Source organism: Motacilla alba, chromosome 23 (assembly GCF_015832195.1).
Source record: "Motacilla alba alba isolate MOTALB_02 chromosome 23, Motacilla_alba_V1.0_pri, whole genome shotgun sequence".
Classification (NCBI taxonomy): domain Eukaryota; kingdom Metazoa; phylum Chordata; class Aves; order Passeriformes; family Motacillidae; genus Motacilla; species Motacilla alba.
In genome coordinates, this window is record NC_052038.1 from 1041586 (window position 1) to 1058913 (window position 17328).

General features: G+C 55.1%; 1 protein-coding gene across 1 annotated transcript in view; it reads right to left on the minus strand.

Annotated features, from left to right (window-relative positions):
• Positions 1–597: 597 nt before the first annotated feature.
• SDC3 (syndecan 3) overlaps positions 598–17328 on the minus strand; it is a 43036-nt gene continuing 26305 nt past the window's right edge. Inside the window, exons 2-5 of the mRNA XM_038160862.1 lie at positions 4822–4939; positions 3736–4352; positions 1900–2170; positions 598–818 (exon numbers count right to left, since the gene is read on the minus strand). Of these exons, the coding sequence (XP_038016790.1) occupies positions 652–818; positions 1900–2170; positions 3736–4352; positions 4822–4939 (1173 nt within the window). The 3' untranslated portion in view covers positions 598–651. The remainder of the gene's footprint in view (positions 819–1899; positions 2171–3735; positions 4353–4821; positions 4940–17328) is intronic.

The window sequence follows — 17328 nt, forward strand, 5'->3', positions numbered from 1 at the left end:
GCTCGGTGTGACCCAGGCACACTCAGTGTCACCTCAGCGATGCTCAGTGTCACCTCAGCGCTGCTCGGAGTGACCTTGGTGGAGTTTGGTGTCACCTCAGCGCTGCTCGGTGTGACCTTGGGGTGCTCAGTGTCACCTCAGCGCTGCTCAGTGTGACCTTGGCGCAGCTCGGTGTGACCCAGGCAGTGCTCAGTGTCACCTCAGGGTGCTTGGTGTGACCCAGGCGCTGCTCGGTGTCACCTCAGGGTGCTTGGTGTGACCCAGGCGCTGCTCGGTGTCACCTTGGCGCAGCTCGGTGTGACCCAGGTGCACTCAGTGTGACCGGGGCGCTGCTCAGTGTGACTGCAGCAATGCTCTGTGTCGCCTCAGCAGTGCTCGGTGTCACCTCGGGGTGCTCAGTGTGACCTGGGCGCGCTCGGTGTGACCCCAATGCTGCTCCGGGCACCCCGTGCCCCCCATGCCAAGGACGCGTTTCCTCCTTCAGCCGCTGCGGGTTTTGCTTTTAAAAATTCACAGTCTGATCCCAAAAAAAGAGAGAGAGGAGGGAGGGGAGAGAGACTGGATGGAGGAGAGGAGAGGAGAGGGAGGGTTTGGAGCGGGGAGGGAGGGAGGAAGGGAGGGAGGAAGCGTGAGGCACTCCGGGCTCTCCGTCTACGCGTAGAACTCCTCCTGCTTGTCGGGCTTCTGGTAGGTGACGTTGGCCTGCTTGGGCTCCTCCAGGGTGTAGCTGCCCTCGTCCTTCTTCTTCATGCGGTAGATGAGCAGCATCACCAGGAAGGCAGCGAAAAGGGCGCCCACCACGCCACCCACGATCACCGCTGCAACAACGCACAGGGGACACGGCTGTCAGTGCCACCCGCGGCCATCAGCGCTACCCACGGCTTTCAGTGCCACCCCCAGCTGTCAGTGCACCCCCCTGCCTGTCAGTCCACCCCTCTGACCATCAGTGCCACCACTGCCTCTCAGTGTCATCCCCAGCCATCAGTGACCCCCCCCCCCCAGCTATAAGTGCCACCCTTGGCCCTCAGTGCCACCCACGGCCATCAGTGCCACCCCTCTGGTCCTCAGTGTCACCCCCATGGCCTTCAGTGTCCCACACAGCTGTCAGTGCCACCCCCGGCCCTCAGTGCCACCCCTAGCCCTCAGTGCCATCCCCTTGGTCATCAGTGTCCCCCCCCAGACCCGCCATCAGTGCCACCCATTGGCCTGGCTGTCAGTGGCACCTCCAACTATGAGTGCCATCTCTGGCCATCAGTGTCACCCCTCTGGCCATCAGTGCCACCGCCAGCCCCAGCCCAGCTTCCAGCACAGAGAGTTTGGGGGGGATCCTTTGGGATTCCAGCCTGGTTTTGTGCTTTGGAAATCTGGGAGCAGCCTCTCAGCAGTGGCTGGGTCACTGCAGCACATCTTCGGATTTCCAGGAAAAAAATCCCATTTTTTTCCTGGAATTCCATCTCAGCACAAACAAATTGTGGACAATGTTCCTGGCAAAGGCATGGAGACCCCTGGGACCCCTCAGCAGGGCCATGGAGCAATTTTGGGAGGCAGATGTGGGTTATACCAGGCTCAGCACTGCCACAGTTTGGGGGGCTCATTTGGGATTCCAGCCTGGTTTTGTGCTTTGGAAGTTTGGGAGCAGCACTGGGTGCTGAGCTACGACCACAGAACATTTTGCACTAAAATCCCATTTTTTTTCCTGGAAATCCATCTCAGTAGAAGGAAATTGTGCAGAGCTGTCCTGACAAAGGCACAGAGACCCTGGGACAGCCCACGGAGCAATTTTGGGAGGTGGGTGTGGGTTATCCCAATGCTCTTCCCAGGACTGTCCCGTCTCCTGGGACAGCCCAGCTCCCTGTGCCCCCAGACCCTCTCCCCCAAACCCCCGCTCCCACATCTCACCTATCAACACCTCTTTCCTCTCCAGGATGTTTTTCTGGGGCAGCTGAGCGGCCGAGTTGCCCGAGTCTATCGTGTTGTCCATCAGCCCTGTCTCCACGTTCCTGCCGGGCCCCGGCCCCGCCGGCGGTGTCACCACAGCCATCACCTCGTTCCCGAGGTCGGGACGAGTCGTCTCCTCCTCTTCCCGGATCTCAAAGTCCCCGCTGGGGCCGCTGCTGGCCGGGACCTCCGGCTCCTTGTCGGGGGCTGTTGTCACCTCCCCTGGCTCCATCTGGGAGAAAGGACAAGATGGAGCAGAGGACAAGGACCAAAGGGTGTCCGCAAGGAGGACATCACCAGACTGAGGACCGGGTGGGGGACATGGGGATGACATTGGGGTGTCCCTTCCTTGTGTCACTGAAGTTGTACCGCAGCAACAACACAATCCCATGACTTGGTCACCAAATGCCTGAGGCCACCATGGCTGAGCCAGGCCATTCTCTGTCCCCATCGCAGGACCTGTTCCCTGTAGTTTCTCCTAAAGAGACCCCATCCCAGACCCTGCACCCTTACAGGGAAGGATTTCTCCCCAATATCCCACCCCAGACCTGCGCTGGGCTCTGTCCCCAGAGCACAGGTTGGATGTCACCGCTCTAAGGTGACTCACTTCTAACAGGAGATGACACAACCTCCATGCCACGTCAGCACGGCAAGAGGAAGGATTGGATGCTGCTGGATGAGCTCCAAGGGTCCCTTCCCCCTTCCTTTCCCCCCTTCCTGCTGCACAGGGTGGGAGCAGGAGGATGGGCCCCTGTCACCCAGGCCACAGGGCCGTCACCCAGGCCACAGAGCTGTCACCCAGCCCAGCTCCCTGTTGTCCCTGCTCAATTCCCTTGGCAAGAAGGGGATCCCAGCCTCAAGGATTGCCTGGGAAAATTATCCATCCCACCCCTCCATCCCATCCCTGATCCATTCACTGCCTCCTGCACATCCCCTCGGGACCAAATCCCCCGGACCTTCCCCCATGTCCCTTGGCCAGAGCATCCCCGAGCCAAACCTGCCCCGGATCCCTCCCTGGTGGGGCCAACGGCTCCTTCCCGCCTGCCTCGGTCACAAAGCAGGATTCGGGACGAGCCAGGATTCGGGATGAGGCAGGATTCGGGATGAGTCGGGAGCTGTCTGGGGCGGGGGTGGGAGCCCTCTCCATGTCCCGCTGCCCCGGGGCAGCGCACGGCTCAGCGCTCCCCACGAGCGGCCGCGTTTGTGACAGGGATTAATTGAAGGTCAGCGAGAGCCCCGAGCGCTCCGAGCACGCATTTGCAGGCGGAAAAGAGAGAGTAGTTTAGACAAATCACTCCACCTTTCAGTCAAAGCGGCTGCAAAGGGCCCCTGAGGGGCTCTGAATGCGAGATGGAGCTGAAATTCCTGCTCAGGACACCCGATGGGCTGGAAATGCACCACCAACCGGTAATTGAGGAGAGTTTGGGACTCCCGGCGAGGGGCGGGAGCTGGGACAAGACACCAAACCCCGAGGACAGTCGCTGTGTCCCTTTGGGATGTGGCACCGCTGCCCTCCCGCCTGGGGAAGCCGCTCTGAAGAAGGCAGTGCGGGGGTCACCGGCGTGGGTGGCACACCCTGGGTGCCCCCAGGAGCCTGAGCCCCTGCCTGGGCTGAGCTCCCCCTTTCACTTCCCTCCAGCTCCCCAGACGTTCCGCTCTGGAGGAGCCCAGCCTGCCTCCACCTCCCTCAGAGGAAGTGGCAAGGATGGACGGACACCAAAGGCCTCCCTTGGCCACTGCTTGGCTTCCCATGGAGCCAGGAGCGCCGAGCAGGTGAGAAGGGCTCTGGCCTCCTACCTGGGGAGCCTCTGTGGGTGGCAGCGTGGTGGCCGTGGGTGGCAAGGCCGTGCTTTTCTCGGGGAGCTCTGCAGTCCTCGAGGTGCTGGGCTTTGGCAGGGCCCTAGGCCTGGCCGTGCTGGTGGGGACAAGGCGTGACGTGGCCACCTCTGTCGGCGTGCTGGTTTCGGGGACGGGCGTGGTGGGGGTCTCCAGGGTGGTGGCTCGAGTGGTGGCCGCCCTGGTGGCCAAGGGGGGCAGGAACCTCCGGACGGTAGTGGGCTTGGCCGTGGCCACGGTGGTGCTGCTTGTGGTCGTGGTGGCCTCCGTGGTGGTGGTGGTGGTGGTGGTGGTGGTGGTGGCGGTGGTGGCTGTGGTGGTTGGGGGCTCGCTGGCCGTGGTGCTGGTGCTGGTGGGTTTCCAGCTGGGCACCACTGGTGCTTCTGTGGTCCTGGGGATGAGGAAGGCGCTGGTGGCCTGCCCGAGGGTGGTGTCCTGGGGGGTGGAGGATGGCTCCAGGGGCGTTGCCATGGGTTGGGCGGCAGTGGCGGGCAGCACGGCCGCCGTGGTGGGCAGTGTCACCAGTGTGTCCGTGGTCAGGCTCACAGCCGTGTCCAGCCCTGGCTCCGGCTCGAAATCTGAAACGGGACAAGAGGGAGGAGTGAAGCTGCTGCTGATGCATTTCCCTGGCATCACCCCCAAAACCTGAGAGCACGGATGGTTCCAGGCTTGGCAGAAACCAAGGGCTGTGCCCGTGTGGTGGCCAAAGCCCTGCCTGGAGTCTGTGGAGTGGCCAGTCCTGCCCAGTAGGGCCAGAGGCTGAACTGAGACATGGAGGCACTGGAGCCCAACTTTTGGGACAGCTCCCATTGCTTTTGTCTCAGAGGACAATTCCAGTGATGGATAAAGGGCAATTCCCTTCCTCACATCCCCTCTCCAGCCCTCCAAGCTCACAGTCAGCCAGACACCCTTCTCCAGAGGCCCCCCAAACCCACAGCTGGTCAAGGACCTTCCCAGGAACTCCCCAAACCCCACACCCAGCCAAGGACCCTTCCCAGGAATCCCAGGAACCCCCCAGCCATCCAGGGACCATTCCCAGTTACTCACACCCCGAGCCAGAGCCGGAGTAGATGTCATCCAGCTCATCTTCTCCAAAGGGGTCATCGTCCCCAGAGCCCTCCAGGTCCACAGGCCGCTCGTAGTTCTCATTGCGCCAGCGCTGAGCCTGTGACCAGAGGGACACGTGAGCGGCTCCAGCCCCTCCCAGGTGACTCCCCAGCCACCCCTCGTGTGACAGGCATCCAGACCAAGGCAGCAGCAGCACAAACAGCCTCCAGCTGAACCACCCAGAATCGCAGTGTTTTCCCCCAAAACAGCTCAGAGTAAGCTCACACCGACTCCAGCATTTCCCATTAACAAAAAGGCCTTTTTTTGAGGAAAACCCAACAATTCCTTTTGGAAGCTGTAAGAAAAATGCTTGGCTTGGTTCTCCAGCTGGCTGCTGTTCAGGCTCGATGATTTCCCTGTGAGTCTTGGCTCCGGTGTGACAGCAACACCTCATCAGCTGCCACAGCTTGGGAAACCTCCAGAGGAAACAACACCAGACTTCAAATATTCCCCTGCCTCCCAGAGCTGCGAAAACACGGGGAGCCCTCGCTAGCAGCGCTCTTAAACATCTTGTTTTGCAGATCAAAGTGTCTCCTGTCGGCGTTGCAAGGAAACGCTTTGACACCTCATTACAAGGCAAACAAGGCGGCTTTGATCTGCGAGATCGCATCGGATGTTTCAAGATGTAACGAGCCAGGTTCGAGCTTCAGTTTCAAATCAAGGCCTTGAAGGGTCCCTGTCTCTCTCGGAGCATTTTACCTCCCGAAAACAGCTCGGGGTTTCTTTGTTTTCACTGTTTGGAGCTTGAACAGTCAGGCAGAGAAATTTGGGACCTGACTCGCGTTTTGTCCCCACATCCCTTCTCCCATCAGGAAAGAGAATCCAGCAGCTCGGGAAGGGCAGGGGGAGTTGAGCTTTTAAGTGTTTGAGCTGTGTCTGGCTGGATCTGTTCCAGCTCTCCTCAGCAGCCACTGCTGGTCCCCAACATCCCATGTGGTTCCCAAATCTCTGGGAATATTCAGCCTTTGCCCCCCAGCTGGCAGGCATCCTGGATTCCCAACGCCCCCTCACCAGCAGCTCACTGGATTTTGTGATCCAGCAGAATAAATCCACAGGGATCTGGGAATTGCACAGCCCAAAAATATGAGACAGATCGCCAGAACTGATGGGAAGGCAAGGAAAATTGCCAAGGATTGAGAGGTGCAGGAAGAAGCAGAGATTGGGAATCACTCTCATTTGCTTTTTGATGTTTGTACACCAGAAGTATCGAGGCTCCCCAAGAAATGAGGAGAGCCCAGCGCTCCCCAGCCCATCCCCATTCCCGAGGGTGGGATTCTCCCTGTGTGACCTGCAAAGCTTCCCGCTGATGGGAGCCACATGGCCCCGCTCCCTTTGTTCCTCCTGAAATTGGAACCAGATGAGGCCATTCCAGATTCCTGGCTCTGGGCTTGGAGCAGGAAATGGGAACGGAAGTCCCAGCTTGGCTCAGCAGCTCCCATCTGTCCAACACCTATCTGTGCACCCATGCATCCCTCCATCCATCCATCCATCCATCCATCCATCCATCCATCCATCCATCATCCATCCATCCATCCATCATCCATCCATCCATCATCCATCCATCATCCATCCATCATCCATCCATCATCCATCCATCCATCCATCCATCCCTCCATCCATCCATCCATCATCCATCCATCCATCCATCATCCATCCATCCATCATCCATCCATCCATCATCCATCATCCATCCATCCATCCATCCATCCATCCATCCATCCATCATCCATCCATCCATCATCCATCCATCATCCATCCATCATCCATCCATCCATCCATCCATCATCCATCCATCATCCATCCATCCATCCATCCATCCATCCATCCATCCATCATCCATCCATCACCCATCCATCATCCATCCATCCATCATCCATCCATCATCCATCCATCCATCCATCCATCCATCCATCCATCCATCATCCATCCATCACCCATCCATCCATCCATCATCCATCCATCCATCCATCCATCCATCATCCATCATCCATCATCCATCCATCCATCATCCATCCATCCATCCATCCATCCATCCATCCATCCATCCATCCATCATCCATCCATCCATCATCCATCCATCCATCCATCATCCATCCATCATCCATCCATCATCCATCCATCCATCCATCATCCATCATCCATCCATCATCCATCCATCCATCATCCATCCATCCATCCATCCATCCATCCATCCATCATCCATCCATCATCCATCATCCATCATCCATCCATCCATCATCCATCCATCATCCATCCATCATCCATCCATCCATCCATCCATCCATCATCCATCCACCCATCATCCATCCATCCATCCATCCATCATCCATCCATCCACCTTACCCTAAACCTGATCAAGCCCCAGCCAGGACCAGCACGAACCCCACAACAACCCCACAGGCAGGGCCAGATCTGGGGGGACCCCACCTGCAGCACAGCCCCAGCCAAGATCCACACAGACCTAAAGACTGGGGAACAATCTCCAGGTGTTCCCAGTGCACAGGGATATTTGGGACATTGGGATATTGTTCCTAAAGAAGCCCCCTCCCCACTCTGTTCCCAAGGTGCTGACGTAACCCCCTCCCAGCTGCAGCCCCGACAGTTTGGGGTCAGGCTCATGCCATAAATCTTGGGAGCAGTCGAGGTTTATTTGGATTTAGTGCTGCTTGGATTGTTAGTGCTCTGTGTGCCCCCGGCCGTGCCTGGTTCTCCCTCCCTGGGAACGAGGGGCTGCTCCTGGGGCTGCTCCCCCCGGAATGAGGGGCTGCTCCTGGGGCTGCTCCTCCTGGAACGAGGGGCTGCTCCTGGGGCTGCTCCCCCCGGAATGAGGGGCTGCTCCTGGGGCTGCTCCCCTGGAACGAGGGGCTGCTCCTGGGGCTGCTCCTCCTGGAACAAGGGGCTGCTCCTAGGGCTGCTACCTCTGGGAACGAGGGGCTGCTCCTGGGGCTGCTCCCCCTGGAATGAGGGACTGCTCCTGGGGCTGCTCCCTCTGGAACGAGGGGCTGCTTCTGGGGCTGCTCCCCCTGGAATGAGGGGCTGCTCCCTCTGGGAACAAGAGCCTGCTTCCCCCAGGAATGAGGGGCTGCTCCCTCTGGTCTGACCGGGGTGGAGGGGCCGGAAGGCAGAGTTTGCCAGCCCGGGAAACCACAAATCACCCAGGACAGCATCTCCCACCTCCCGACCTGGGGCTGCCTTCCCATCCATCACAGCCCCCATTCCCAATCCATCACAGCCTCCATTCCAAATCCATCACAGCCTCCACTCCCAATCCATCACAGCCCCCCCTCCCAATTCATCCCAGCCCCCTCTCCATCCATCCCAGCCCCCTCTCCATCCATCCCAGCCCCCATTCCCCGTCCATCCCAGCCCCCATCCCCAGTCCATCTCAGCCCCCAAGCCATCGGGGGCTGGGGGTACCACAGCAGCCACGTCCCCATCTGGATCAATCCCCTCCCGTGCCTGGCACAAGGGACAGGCTCACAGCATTCCAGGTGCTCCGAGCAACCCTCTCCAGGTGCTCAATCCAAAGCCGGGCCAGGCAGAGGGTTCCTTGGGGCAGGGAGGAAATCCCTGTGCTCTGCTGGCCCTGGCTCTGTTCCCCCTGTCACCCCCTGCCCTGGTGGCACCAGGTTACCGTTTATTAGCCAGCTCCAGCCAAGGGCCAGTAACTCCCATTCCTGCATTCCAACTGCCCGGCTGACAGCTCCTGGCAGGGGTTCCTTCCCCAGCTCAGCACTGCCTCATTAGGGAAATTAAACCCGGGACCACGGGAGAGCTGCTGGAGGCGGCGGGATGAGGCTGCCCTGGGGGCTGCGCCACCTCTGGAGGAGCGGGAAGGTTTCTGTGTGCCCAGGGAGGAGCTGGCTGTGCCCAGGACTGTCCTGCAGCCAGGAAACTGCTCCTGTCACATTCCCATGTCCCAGGAGCCGTCACTGGGGGTGGCCCCGGCCAGGACCCGGCTCAGGCACCACCCAGACCCCAAACAACGGCCCCGTTCCCTCTCCCCCAGGGTCCCCAAAAGTCACAGCTCTGCTGCTATAAAAACAAGCCCTGATGAAGAGCAGACTCCAGGGCAGGGCCAAAAAGTCACATTTCACTGAAAGCTCCTTCATTGTGCTCTGAATGACCCCAAATACGCGCCAGACACAAAGGGCTTGGATCTCAGCGGTGACGCGGGCACTACATCGAGCTGGGATAAGAAACACATCCCCCAGCCCATCCAGAGGATCCTTTTCCACCTGAAAAGGGGGATGGGCAGGTGATGATTCCCTCCTGGACATTCCCTGCCCCCTTCCATGCGTGGCTGGGTTGGCAGGGACCGGCAGCCAAGAGGCCCCAGCAGCACAAATCCCACCCAAAGCCCACACTGAGAGCCTGGGAAAGCCAGGGAGGGCTCGGAGCCCTTGGCGTGGCAGCATCCGAGCTGAGCAGCGGGGCAGGGAAGCTTCAGCCCCTCTCCATTGGCTGTGTCACCACCCAACATGGACAGTGTCACCCTCTCCCTCTCCTCTCCCCTTGGCAGCCTGCGTGACACCATTTTACAGGTGAGAAATGCAAATCTGGGGTAAAGGGTCTCACCCGGACCCCCAGGAGCAGATCTCCAGGGGATTTGGGGGCTTAAAGAATGCAGGGCACAGAAGGAACCCTCCTGTCACCTTCATGGTACAAAGATATTCCTGGAGAACAGAGAGCACCTGGTTTGGAGTCTCCCGAATTCCCTGTACGTCTCTGGCAGGGAGGGCCAGGGAATTTTATTATTTAGGACATTTTCACCTCCATGGAAGGGCTTTTGTGGATACAGAGGATTTGGGGGCTTAAAAGAGGTGGGAACTAAGGCACAGAAGGGACCTTCCTGTCACCTTCATGTGTGGCACAAGAATGTTCCTACAGACACCTCTTCATCTCTGAACACATCCCGGGGCACAGGGAGCACCTGGTTCGGAGCTTCCTAAGTTCCCTGTACATCCCTCCTTCCCCAGGCAGACTGTTTTATTATTTAGGGCATTTCCACCCCATGGGATTTAAACTCCCTAAATCTGCCCCAAAACAGACCCCAAAGCGCGCTGCCGTGGTGAAAGCTCTCAGTGCCGAGTGTTTGGCCTCGGGAGGAGGGAAACCTGGGCAATCAATCCATCTCCAAGCTCGGGAGAGGCCGGGAAACCTCCCTGGGATGCTCCCAGGCCCTGCTGCGCCCGTCGCCATCGCCACGGCAACGGTCACCATGGCAACGCCTCCTCCATGGCGACGCATCCCGCCGGAGCCGGGGTGGTGTCCTGCCGCCAGAACCAGGGATGGAGGCTCCTTCCCGGGGCGGGGGCAGTGAAATGGGGTCATGGGGCGGGAGCAGGGGGAGAGGAGGCACCTCCAGCTCCTGAGGGAGCTCTCCCGGTGGGGAGAATCCTGATTTAACTCCAGGCATCCATCCGTGGATTCTGGGGAAGGCGGGAGCAGCACCCCCAGCTCCAGGAGCTGTGACTGGGAGCGATCTGCTGCAGGTGGGAGGTGACAGGGACACCCCAGCCCGTGGGTGTTCCCAGCCCTCCTGGCTGCGGGCAGAACATCAGGAGTTCTTTCCTTGAGGGAATCAGAAAGGAAATCAGGATCTGGCTCTGGAATGTTCCTGAGGAGCTGGGACCCAGGTTTGGGCTGTGCCCGGTGCTCTGGCTGAGAGGACAAGTCCAGGTGGCCAAGTCCTTTCCTATCCAGGTTCTCTGGCAGCATCCACAAGCAGCTCCAGAGGGATGAATCCCAAGAAAACATGGAATTCCAAGGAGCCCCGTCCAGGTCCAGCCAGGCACCCTGAGGAGCCCACACATCCCACAGCCTCTGGGACCACAAATGGTTGGAGATGAGGAGGTTCCTGCTCTGAGAAGACCTGGAAGGGAGAGTTGGGGATGGAGGGGACTTTATTCCATGATAGGAACTCCTGTGTCCATCCAGCAGCCTCTGGAATATCTGGAATGTGGGCTGGGGCCAAGGCAGGAAAAGGGAAGCAGCAGAGGGACACAGGGAAGCAGCCAGGTCACATCCCAATGGGGAAAGAGGGAAAGGAAGATGGAATCAGGGGGAAAGTGCCGGGAGAATGGGGCAGGGCTGTGCAGGTGACATGAGGATCCTTTTCCCATCCCACAGATCCCCATCCCTTGGTGCCATGTCCAGGTTCTCGTCTCTGCATCCCATTCCTGCCCATCCCACTTCCAAAATGAACAGCAAAACCAAAAACCCAAAATCTCTGCACTCGTTTGGATTCCAGCCCCAGAGAAGCTCTGGGAATCCCAAACCTGGAGAAGCTCTGGGAAGCCCAAATCCCATTCCAGCAGCTCTGAGTGCCAGGGAGGCACTGGGAGGACAAGGGGGACGGAGAGTGGCCCTGCCGAGATGGAGCCAATGGATCAGCAGCACCCCAGGCTGTTCTTCCCAGAGAAATGGCAGGTCTGGGCATTTTGGAAAGCTTGGAATGGCACAGCCAGGGGCAGGAATCCGTCAGGAGCAGGAAGATTCTTTCTCCGGGAAAACACTTCTATACTGAGAATATATCACGGGGGAAATGTTGATTCTTTGAATATTTTCTATGGGATATTTTCAATTAATCTCCCCTCAAAAGTCCTTTTCTGGTGTTTTATACTGAAAACCTCAGTAACTCATCCCAGCAAGTGATTTAGGGATACTATAAGCAGCTGGAATAATACGAGCTCCACAAAAAGCTGGAATGAAAACATCGTTTCTGAAGTTTAAAAAACTCCACGATTCTTTTCCCACTCCAAAACATTGCTGAATTTCCATTCCCTGATCCAAGGCTGGGAGCTAAAAATAAATCTGTTAGAAAGCAGCTCTGGGCAGGAACCTGGCGAAAGACTGAGGACCACCATGGGACTGAGGACCACCAGAGCTGCTCGGGATGGAGATCCCCAAGGCAGAGGCAGGAGGATGGGGTGGAATTTGGGATGCAGGATGTTGGAAAAGGGGTGTGGGTGCTCATCCCAGTGGAGATTCCACTCCCAAGATGTGACATGAGCTCAGCCAGCACCACCCCCTTGTTTTGTGTCCCTTCATTGTTCCTCAGATTAATTAAAACCCCAATTAAGAGCTGCCCAAAAGCCAGCACATTTGGATTTAATTGGCCACTCATTTTCTGCAAGGAAAATAATCATTAACGTTGATGGAGGAGCTGCAATTATCCCGGATTTGTATGGATTCTCCACTGCCAATGAGAGGAGCCAGGCACATCCCAAAAATGGACATGGATGCTCCCGAGTTTCATCATCCCACAGGGAATACCAGCTCCATCCATTCCTGCCCCTGTTCCATCCATTCCTGCCCCATTCCTGCCCCAGCTCCATCCATCCCCACCCCGGCTCCATCCATTCCATTCCCTGTTCCATCCATCCCTGCCCCTGTTCCCTCGATTCCTGTCCCTGTTCCATCCATTCCTGTCCCTGTTCCCTCCATTCCTGCCCCTGTTCCATCCTTTCCTGTCCCTGTTCCCTCCATTCCTGCCCCATTCCATCCATTCCTGCCCCTGTTCCCTCCATTCCTGCCCCATTCCATCCATTCCTGTCCTTGTTCCATCTATCCCTGCCCCATTCCATCCATTCCTGCCCCTGTTCCCTCCATTCCTGTCCCTGTTCCCTCCATTCCTGTCCCTGTTCCCTCCATTCCTGCCCCATTCCATCCATTCCTGTCCCTGTTCCATCCATCCCTGCCCCTGTTCCCTCCATTCCTGTCCCTGTTCCCTCCATTCCTGCCCCTGTTCCCTCCATTCCTGTCCCTGTTCCCTCCATCCCTGCCCCTGTTCCCTCCATTCCTGCCCCTGTTCCCTCCATTCCTGCCCCATTCCATCCATTCCTGTCCCTGTTCCCTCCATTCCTGTCCCTGTTCCATCCATTCCTGCCCCTGTTCCCTCCATTCCTGCCCCATTCCATCCATTCCTGCCCCATTCCATCCATTCCTGTCCCTGTTCCCTCCATTCCTGCCCCTGTTCCATCCATTCCTGTCCCTGTTCCATCCATTCCTGCCCCGTTCCCTCCATTCCTGTCCCTGTTCCCTCCATTCCTGTCCCGTTCCATCCATTCCTGCCCCTGTTCCCTCCATTCCTTCCTTCCCGGCTCTCCCAGCCTCCATCCCAGCTGGAATTCCCCCCCTCCTCATTAGGGAATTGTTTTAATTTGCTCTGCTCCATAATCCTATTGCAGCTTAACGTGCACAACTGCCCCAGGCTTTCCTCACCTTCGACCAAGGCTCATTCCAGAGCTCCCTCAGCTTTCCAAAGAGCTCCAAAATAGGAATTTCTTTATGTCTGTCCTTTTATTTCCTTCCCGGAGCACTCGGCGCAGGGATGGGCACTGCCTGTTCCACCCCGATGCTCCAGGGTGGTGCTGGTTGGCATTTAGGGATTCCCACATTCCCCGTTTGCCTTCCTGCTCCTCCAGGAGCCAAGGGAATCCACTCCTGTGCTCCCTACCCAAGGAGAGGGAGTTTGGCCAAGAAAAATGGGCTTTGAGGGGTTTGTTATTGAATTTTTTGGAATTCAGAGCTCCAAGGGAGTGCATGTGCCCAGGAGGAAAAAGAAATCACCGCGTGCCTCAGTTTACCTGTATGCAAAAGAGCTGCAAACAACCTGGGAGGAGAGAGCGGCTCCTGTCCCATTCCAGGGGTGCTGGGGACACTTTCTAATAGGGACATCCACGTCCCATCCATGTTTTTCCTTTCCCCCAGGTATTCCTGGGATTGGATATGCACCTGCTTCCTTTTCTTGATTTTTTTTAACATTTTTCCTTTTATTTTTAATGTTTCTTTTTCATTTTCCATCCCAGGAAAATGAAAGATTTTCAATTTTAAATTCCAGGCTCCAGAACCTTTTGGCTCTTCCCAGCGAAGAGACAGAGGAAAAAAAGCTCATTCCCAGCCCTCCAGAGCGGGAAGAAAACCTCAGAAATTTGCACAGGAAAGCCTCAAAACCAGAAACCAAAAAAAAACCCAAAATTCCAGAGCTTTTCAGCCACACCTGACAAACTCCATGGAAAACTTTGCGCACTCAGAAAAATTTTCCCATAAAAAGGAACCTGAGGAGGACGAGCTGTGGGGAAGAACTTGCTAGGGAGCAGCCTCCTGTCTCCTAATTAATCCCAAAATTATCCCTGAGAGGATTTTGGTGACCTGAATAAATGATTCCCATTTTCAAGACGTTTTCATTCACCGCCCCCTGCCCGCTGCCCAGCACGGAAGGTGAAAATCAACATTTTGATGTTTTCCTCCATCCCCGAGGCACGGCTGATCCCCCGGGATGGATCCCTGGAATTCCAGGCTCCCAAATCCAGCAGCACGAGCCCTGCTGGGATCCGGGAGGGGTTTGGTGACAGCTGCAGCTCCTGGGAGCACCCAAATCTCCCAGCAGATGGTTGGGCTGATTACAGAGCCGGGGTCACTCCGGGGCACCCCGGCGCTTCCGAGGGACAGGAAATATTCCCTCTCCCAGCCGTGCATCAGGAAGGAGATTTTCTCCCCCTTTTCCGTCTCTTTTTGCCCATTTTCTGTCACTTTTTGCACATCTTCCACCATTTTTTCCCATTTTCCACCACTTTTTCACCTTTTCCCACAACTTTTTCACCTTTTTCCATTTTTGCCCCTTTCAACCAGTTCTCCCTCTTTTCCACCACTTTTTGCCCCTTTCTCACCATTTTTGCCCCCTTCCATCATTTTTTCCTATTTTCCACCACTTTTTTCCGCTTTCCACTGTTTTTTCCCATTTTCCCTCATCTTTTACCATTTCCCACTATTTTTTACCATTTCCACCCCATTTTTTCCCATTTTCCACCCATTTTGCCAACAGGATCCCGTTTTCTCCCTCCAACAACTGAGGAAACACCAACACCCAGGAGTTCCATGGAAAAACCCTTTCTCCAGGCTCCGTTTTCCCTTCCAACCCCAGCAGCAGGAAAAATGGGAAGGGGAACATTGGGAAGGAGATTCTTATTGCCCCTTTCCACCATTTTTTCCCATTTCCCACCACTTTTTGCCCATTTTCCGACACTTTTTGCCCATCTTCCACCACTTTTTGCCCCTTTTCCACCACCTTTTCCCCTTTCCACCACTTTTCCCATTTCCACCATTTTTGCCCATCTTCCATCATTTTTTCACCACTTTTCCACCACTTTTTGCCCATCTTCCACCACTTTTCCACTCATTTCCACCACTTTTTGCCACTTTCCCATCACCATTTTTTCCCATTTTCCACCCATTTTGCCAACAGGATCCCGTTTTTTCCCTCCAGCGGCTGAGGAAACACCAGCGCCCAGGAGTTCCATGGAAAAACCCTTTCTCCAGGCTCAGTTTTCCCTTCCCACCCCAGCAGCAGGAAAAATGGGAAGGGGAACATTGGGAAGGAGATTCTTTTTGCCCCTTTCCACCATTTTTTCCTATTTCCCACCATTTTTGCCCATTTCCCACCACTTTTTGCCCATCTTCCACCACTTTTTGCCCCTTTTCCACCACCTTTTCCCCTTTCCACCACTTTTTTTCCCTTTCCACCATTTTTGCCCATCTTCCACCACTTTTTGCCACTTTCCCATCACCATTTTTTCCCATTTTCCACCCATTTTGCCAACAGGATCCCGTTTTCTCCCTCCAACAGCTGAGGAAACACCAACACCCAGGAGTTCCATGGAAAAACCCTTTCTCCAGACTCAGTTTTCCCTTCCCACCCCAGCAGCAGGAAAAGGGGAGGCGATCTCGGCGCGGGGCTGCTTTGGTGCCTCGGACAGTGCTGCCCTTGTTCTCCCCCGCGCGGGGGAAACCCAACCCCGCTCCCTCCCCGCTTGCAATTCCCGCTTTCTCCGCGTCCCAGCAGCACAAAATTCCTTTAATCCGCATTTTCCAGCTGCAAAATCCACCCTGCAAAGATGCTCAGGAGCAGGTTGGTGTTCCCCACTCCCCCCAGAGCTCAAATTAAGGGAAGAAATGGGATTTTCTCTTTCTGCTCAGTGCTCAAAGGGCCCGAAACTCAGATTTATCTACCCTGAGCAGGAATTGTTCAGCTGGAAATGGAAATCAACCCTCCTTTAGTGGCCTCACCTCGCCTTCAGCACAGAAACGGGGGCAAATGCAAGTGAAAATGGAATTTAAAAACAAACAAATAAAAAACAAGAAATAAACAAACATAAAGAAAAAAAACCCAAAAGCCAAACAAACAAAAAAAAAACCCAAAAAGCCAAATCAAACAAAAAAACCTCCAACAAAACAAACCAAAAAAAACCAAAAAACCACCCCAAAACAACAACAAAAAATAACCCAAAGCCCTACAAAAACCTAAACTAAAACCACAAAAAAAACCCAAAAAGCAAAATCAACAAAAAATCACTCAAAAATTAAAAAATAATCACAAAAACCCCCAAAACAACAACAAAAATCCACTAAAAAACCCTACGAAAACGAACAGCCACATTTTCATCCATATTTTCCATCCTTTTCCTCTTTTTTGCCTTAAATTTAATGCAGGGGAAGTGAGAAGCTCTTGCCCATTTTCCACCCCTTTTCCCCCTTTTTCCACCACTTTCCCCCTCCTATTCCACCATTTTTTTGTCCCTTTCCATCACTTTTTTCCTCTTTTCCACCACTTTTTCCCCTTTTCCACCACCTTTTGCTTCCTTTCTACTTTTTTTCCATTTTCCATCATTCTGTACCCCTTTTCCACCACTTTTTTCATCTTTTCCACCACTTTTCCTCCTTTTTCCATTACTTTTCCCCCTTTTCCACCACTTTTTGGCTTTTTCCCACCATTTTTTCCCATTTTCCATCATTTTTTGCCCCTTTTCCACCACTTTTCCCCCTTTTCCCTCTCTTGCCACCAGGAGCCTGTTTTTTTCTGTTATTTTTGTCATTCCTGAGGGATCCTGCTCAGGTTTCCAGCTGAAAGGAGAAGTCTGGAATCAGCTGAGCCCTGACCTGAGCCTGGCCCAGCTCGGGTTTCCAATCCCGGCCCTGCTGGGCTCGGCTTACCCGGGAAATAAAAGAGCTGGAGCTCCAACCCCAGAAACGAGGGAAGAGCAATCCCACCCCATGATCCTGGCGGGGAATGGGGGATTTGGGGGATTTTGGGATGGGTTGGGAAGCGTTTCCAGGTTTTCTGTGGGATGGTGGTGGTGCCAGAAGGATTTAATCAAATATTTATGGAGTTCTTGGAGTTTGCTGCTGCCAGGGGTTTAAAATAACCAAACAACCAAAAAATAACCCACCAAAAAACCAAAAAAAAAAAAACCCAAACAAACAAAACAAATAAAATAAAAAACAAATAAAAACAAACAAAAAACAAACCAAACCTCTGGGAAATTAATTTGTAAAAAATTCTCAGAGCCTGACAGAAGGCTCACACAGTGTGCAAACCTCGAGATAAGAAATGCTGACTTAAAAATGCCATGGAATAAGGTGTTCAGGTAAAAAATAAAATAAACA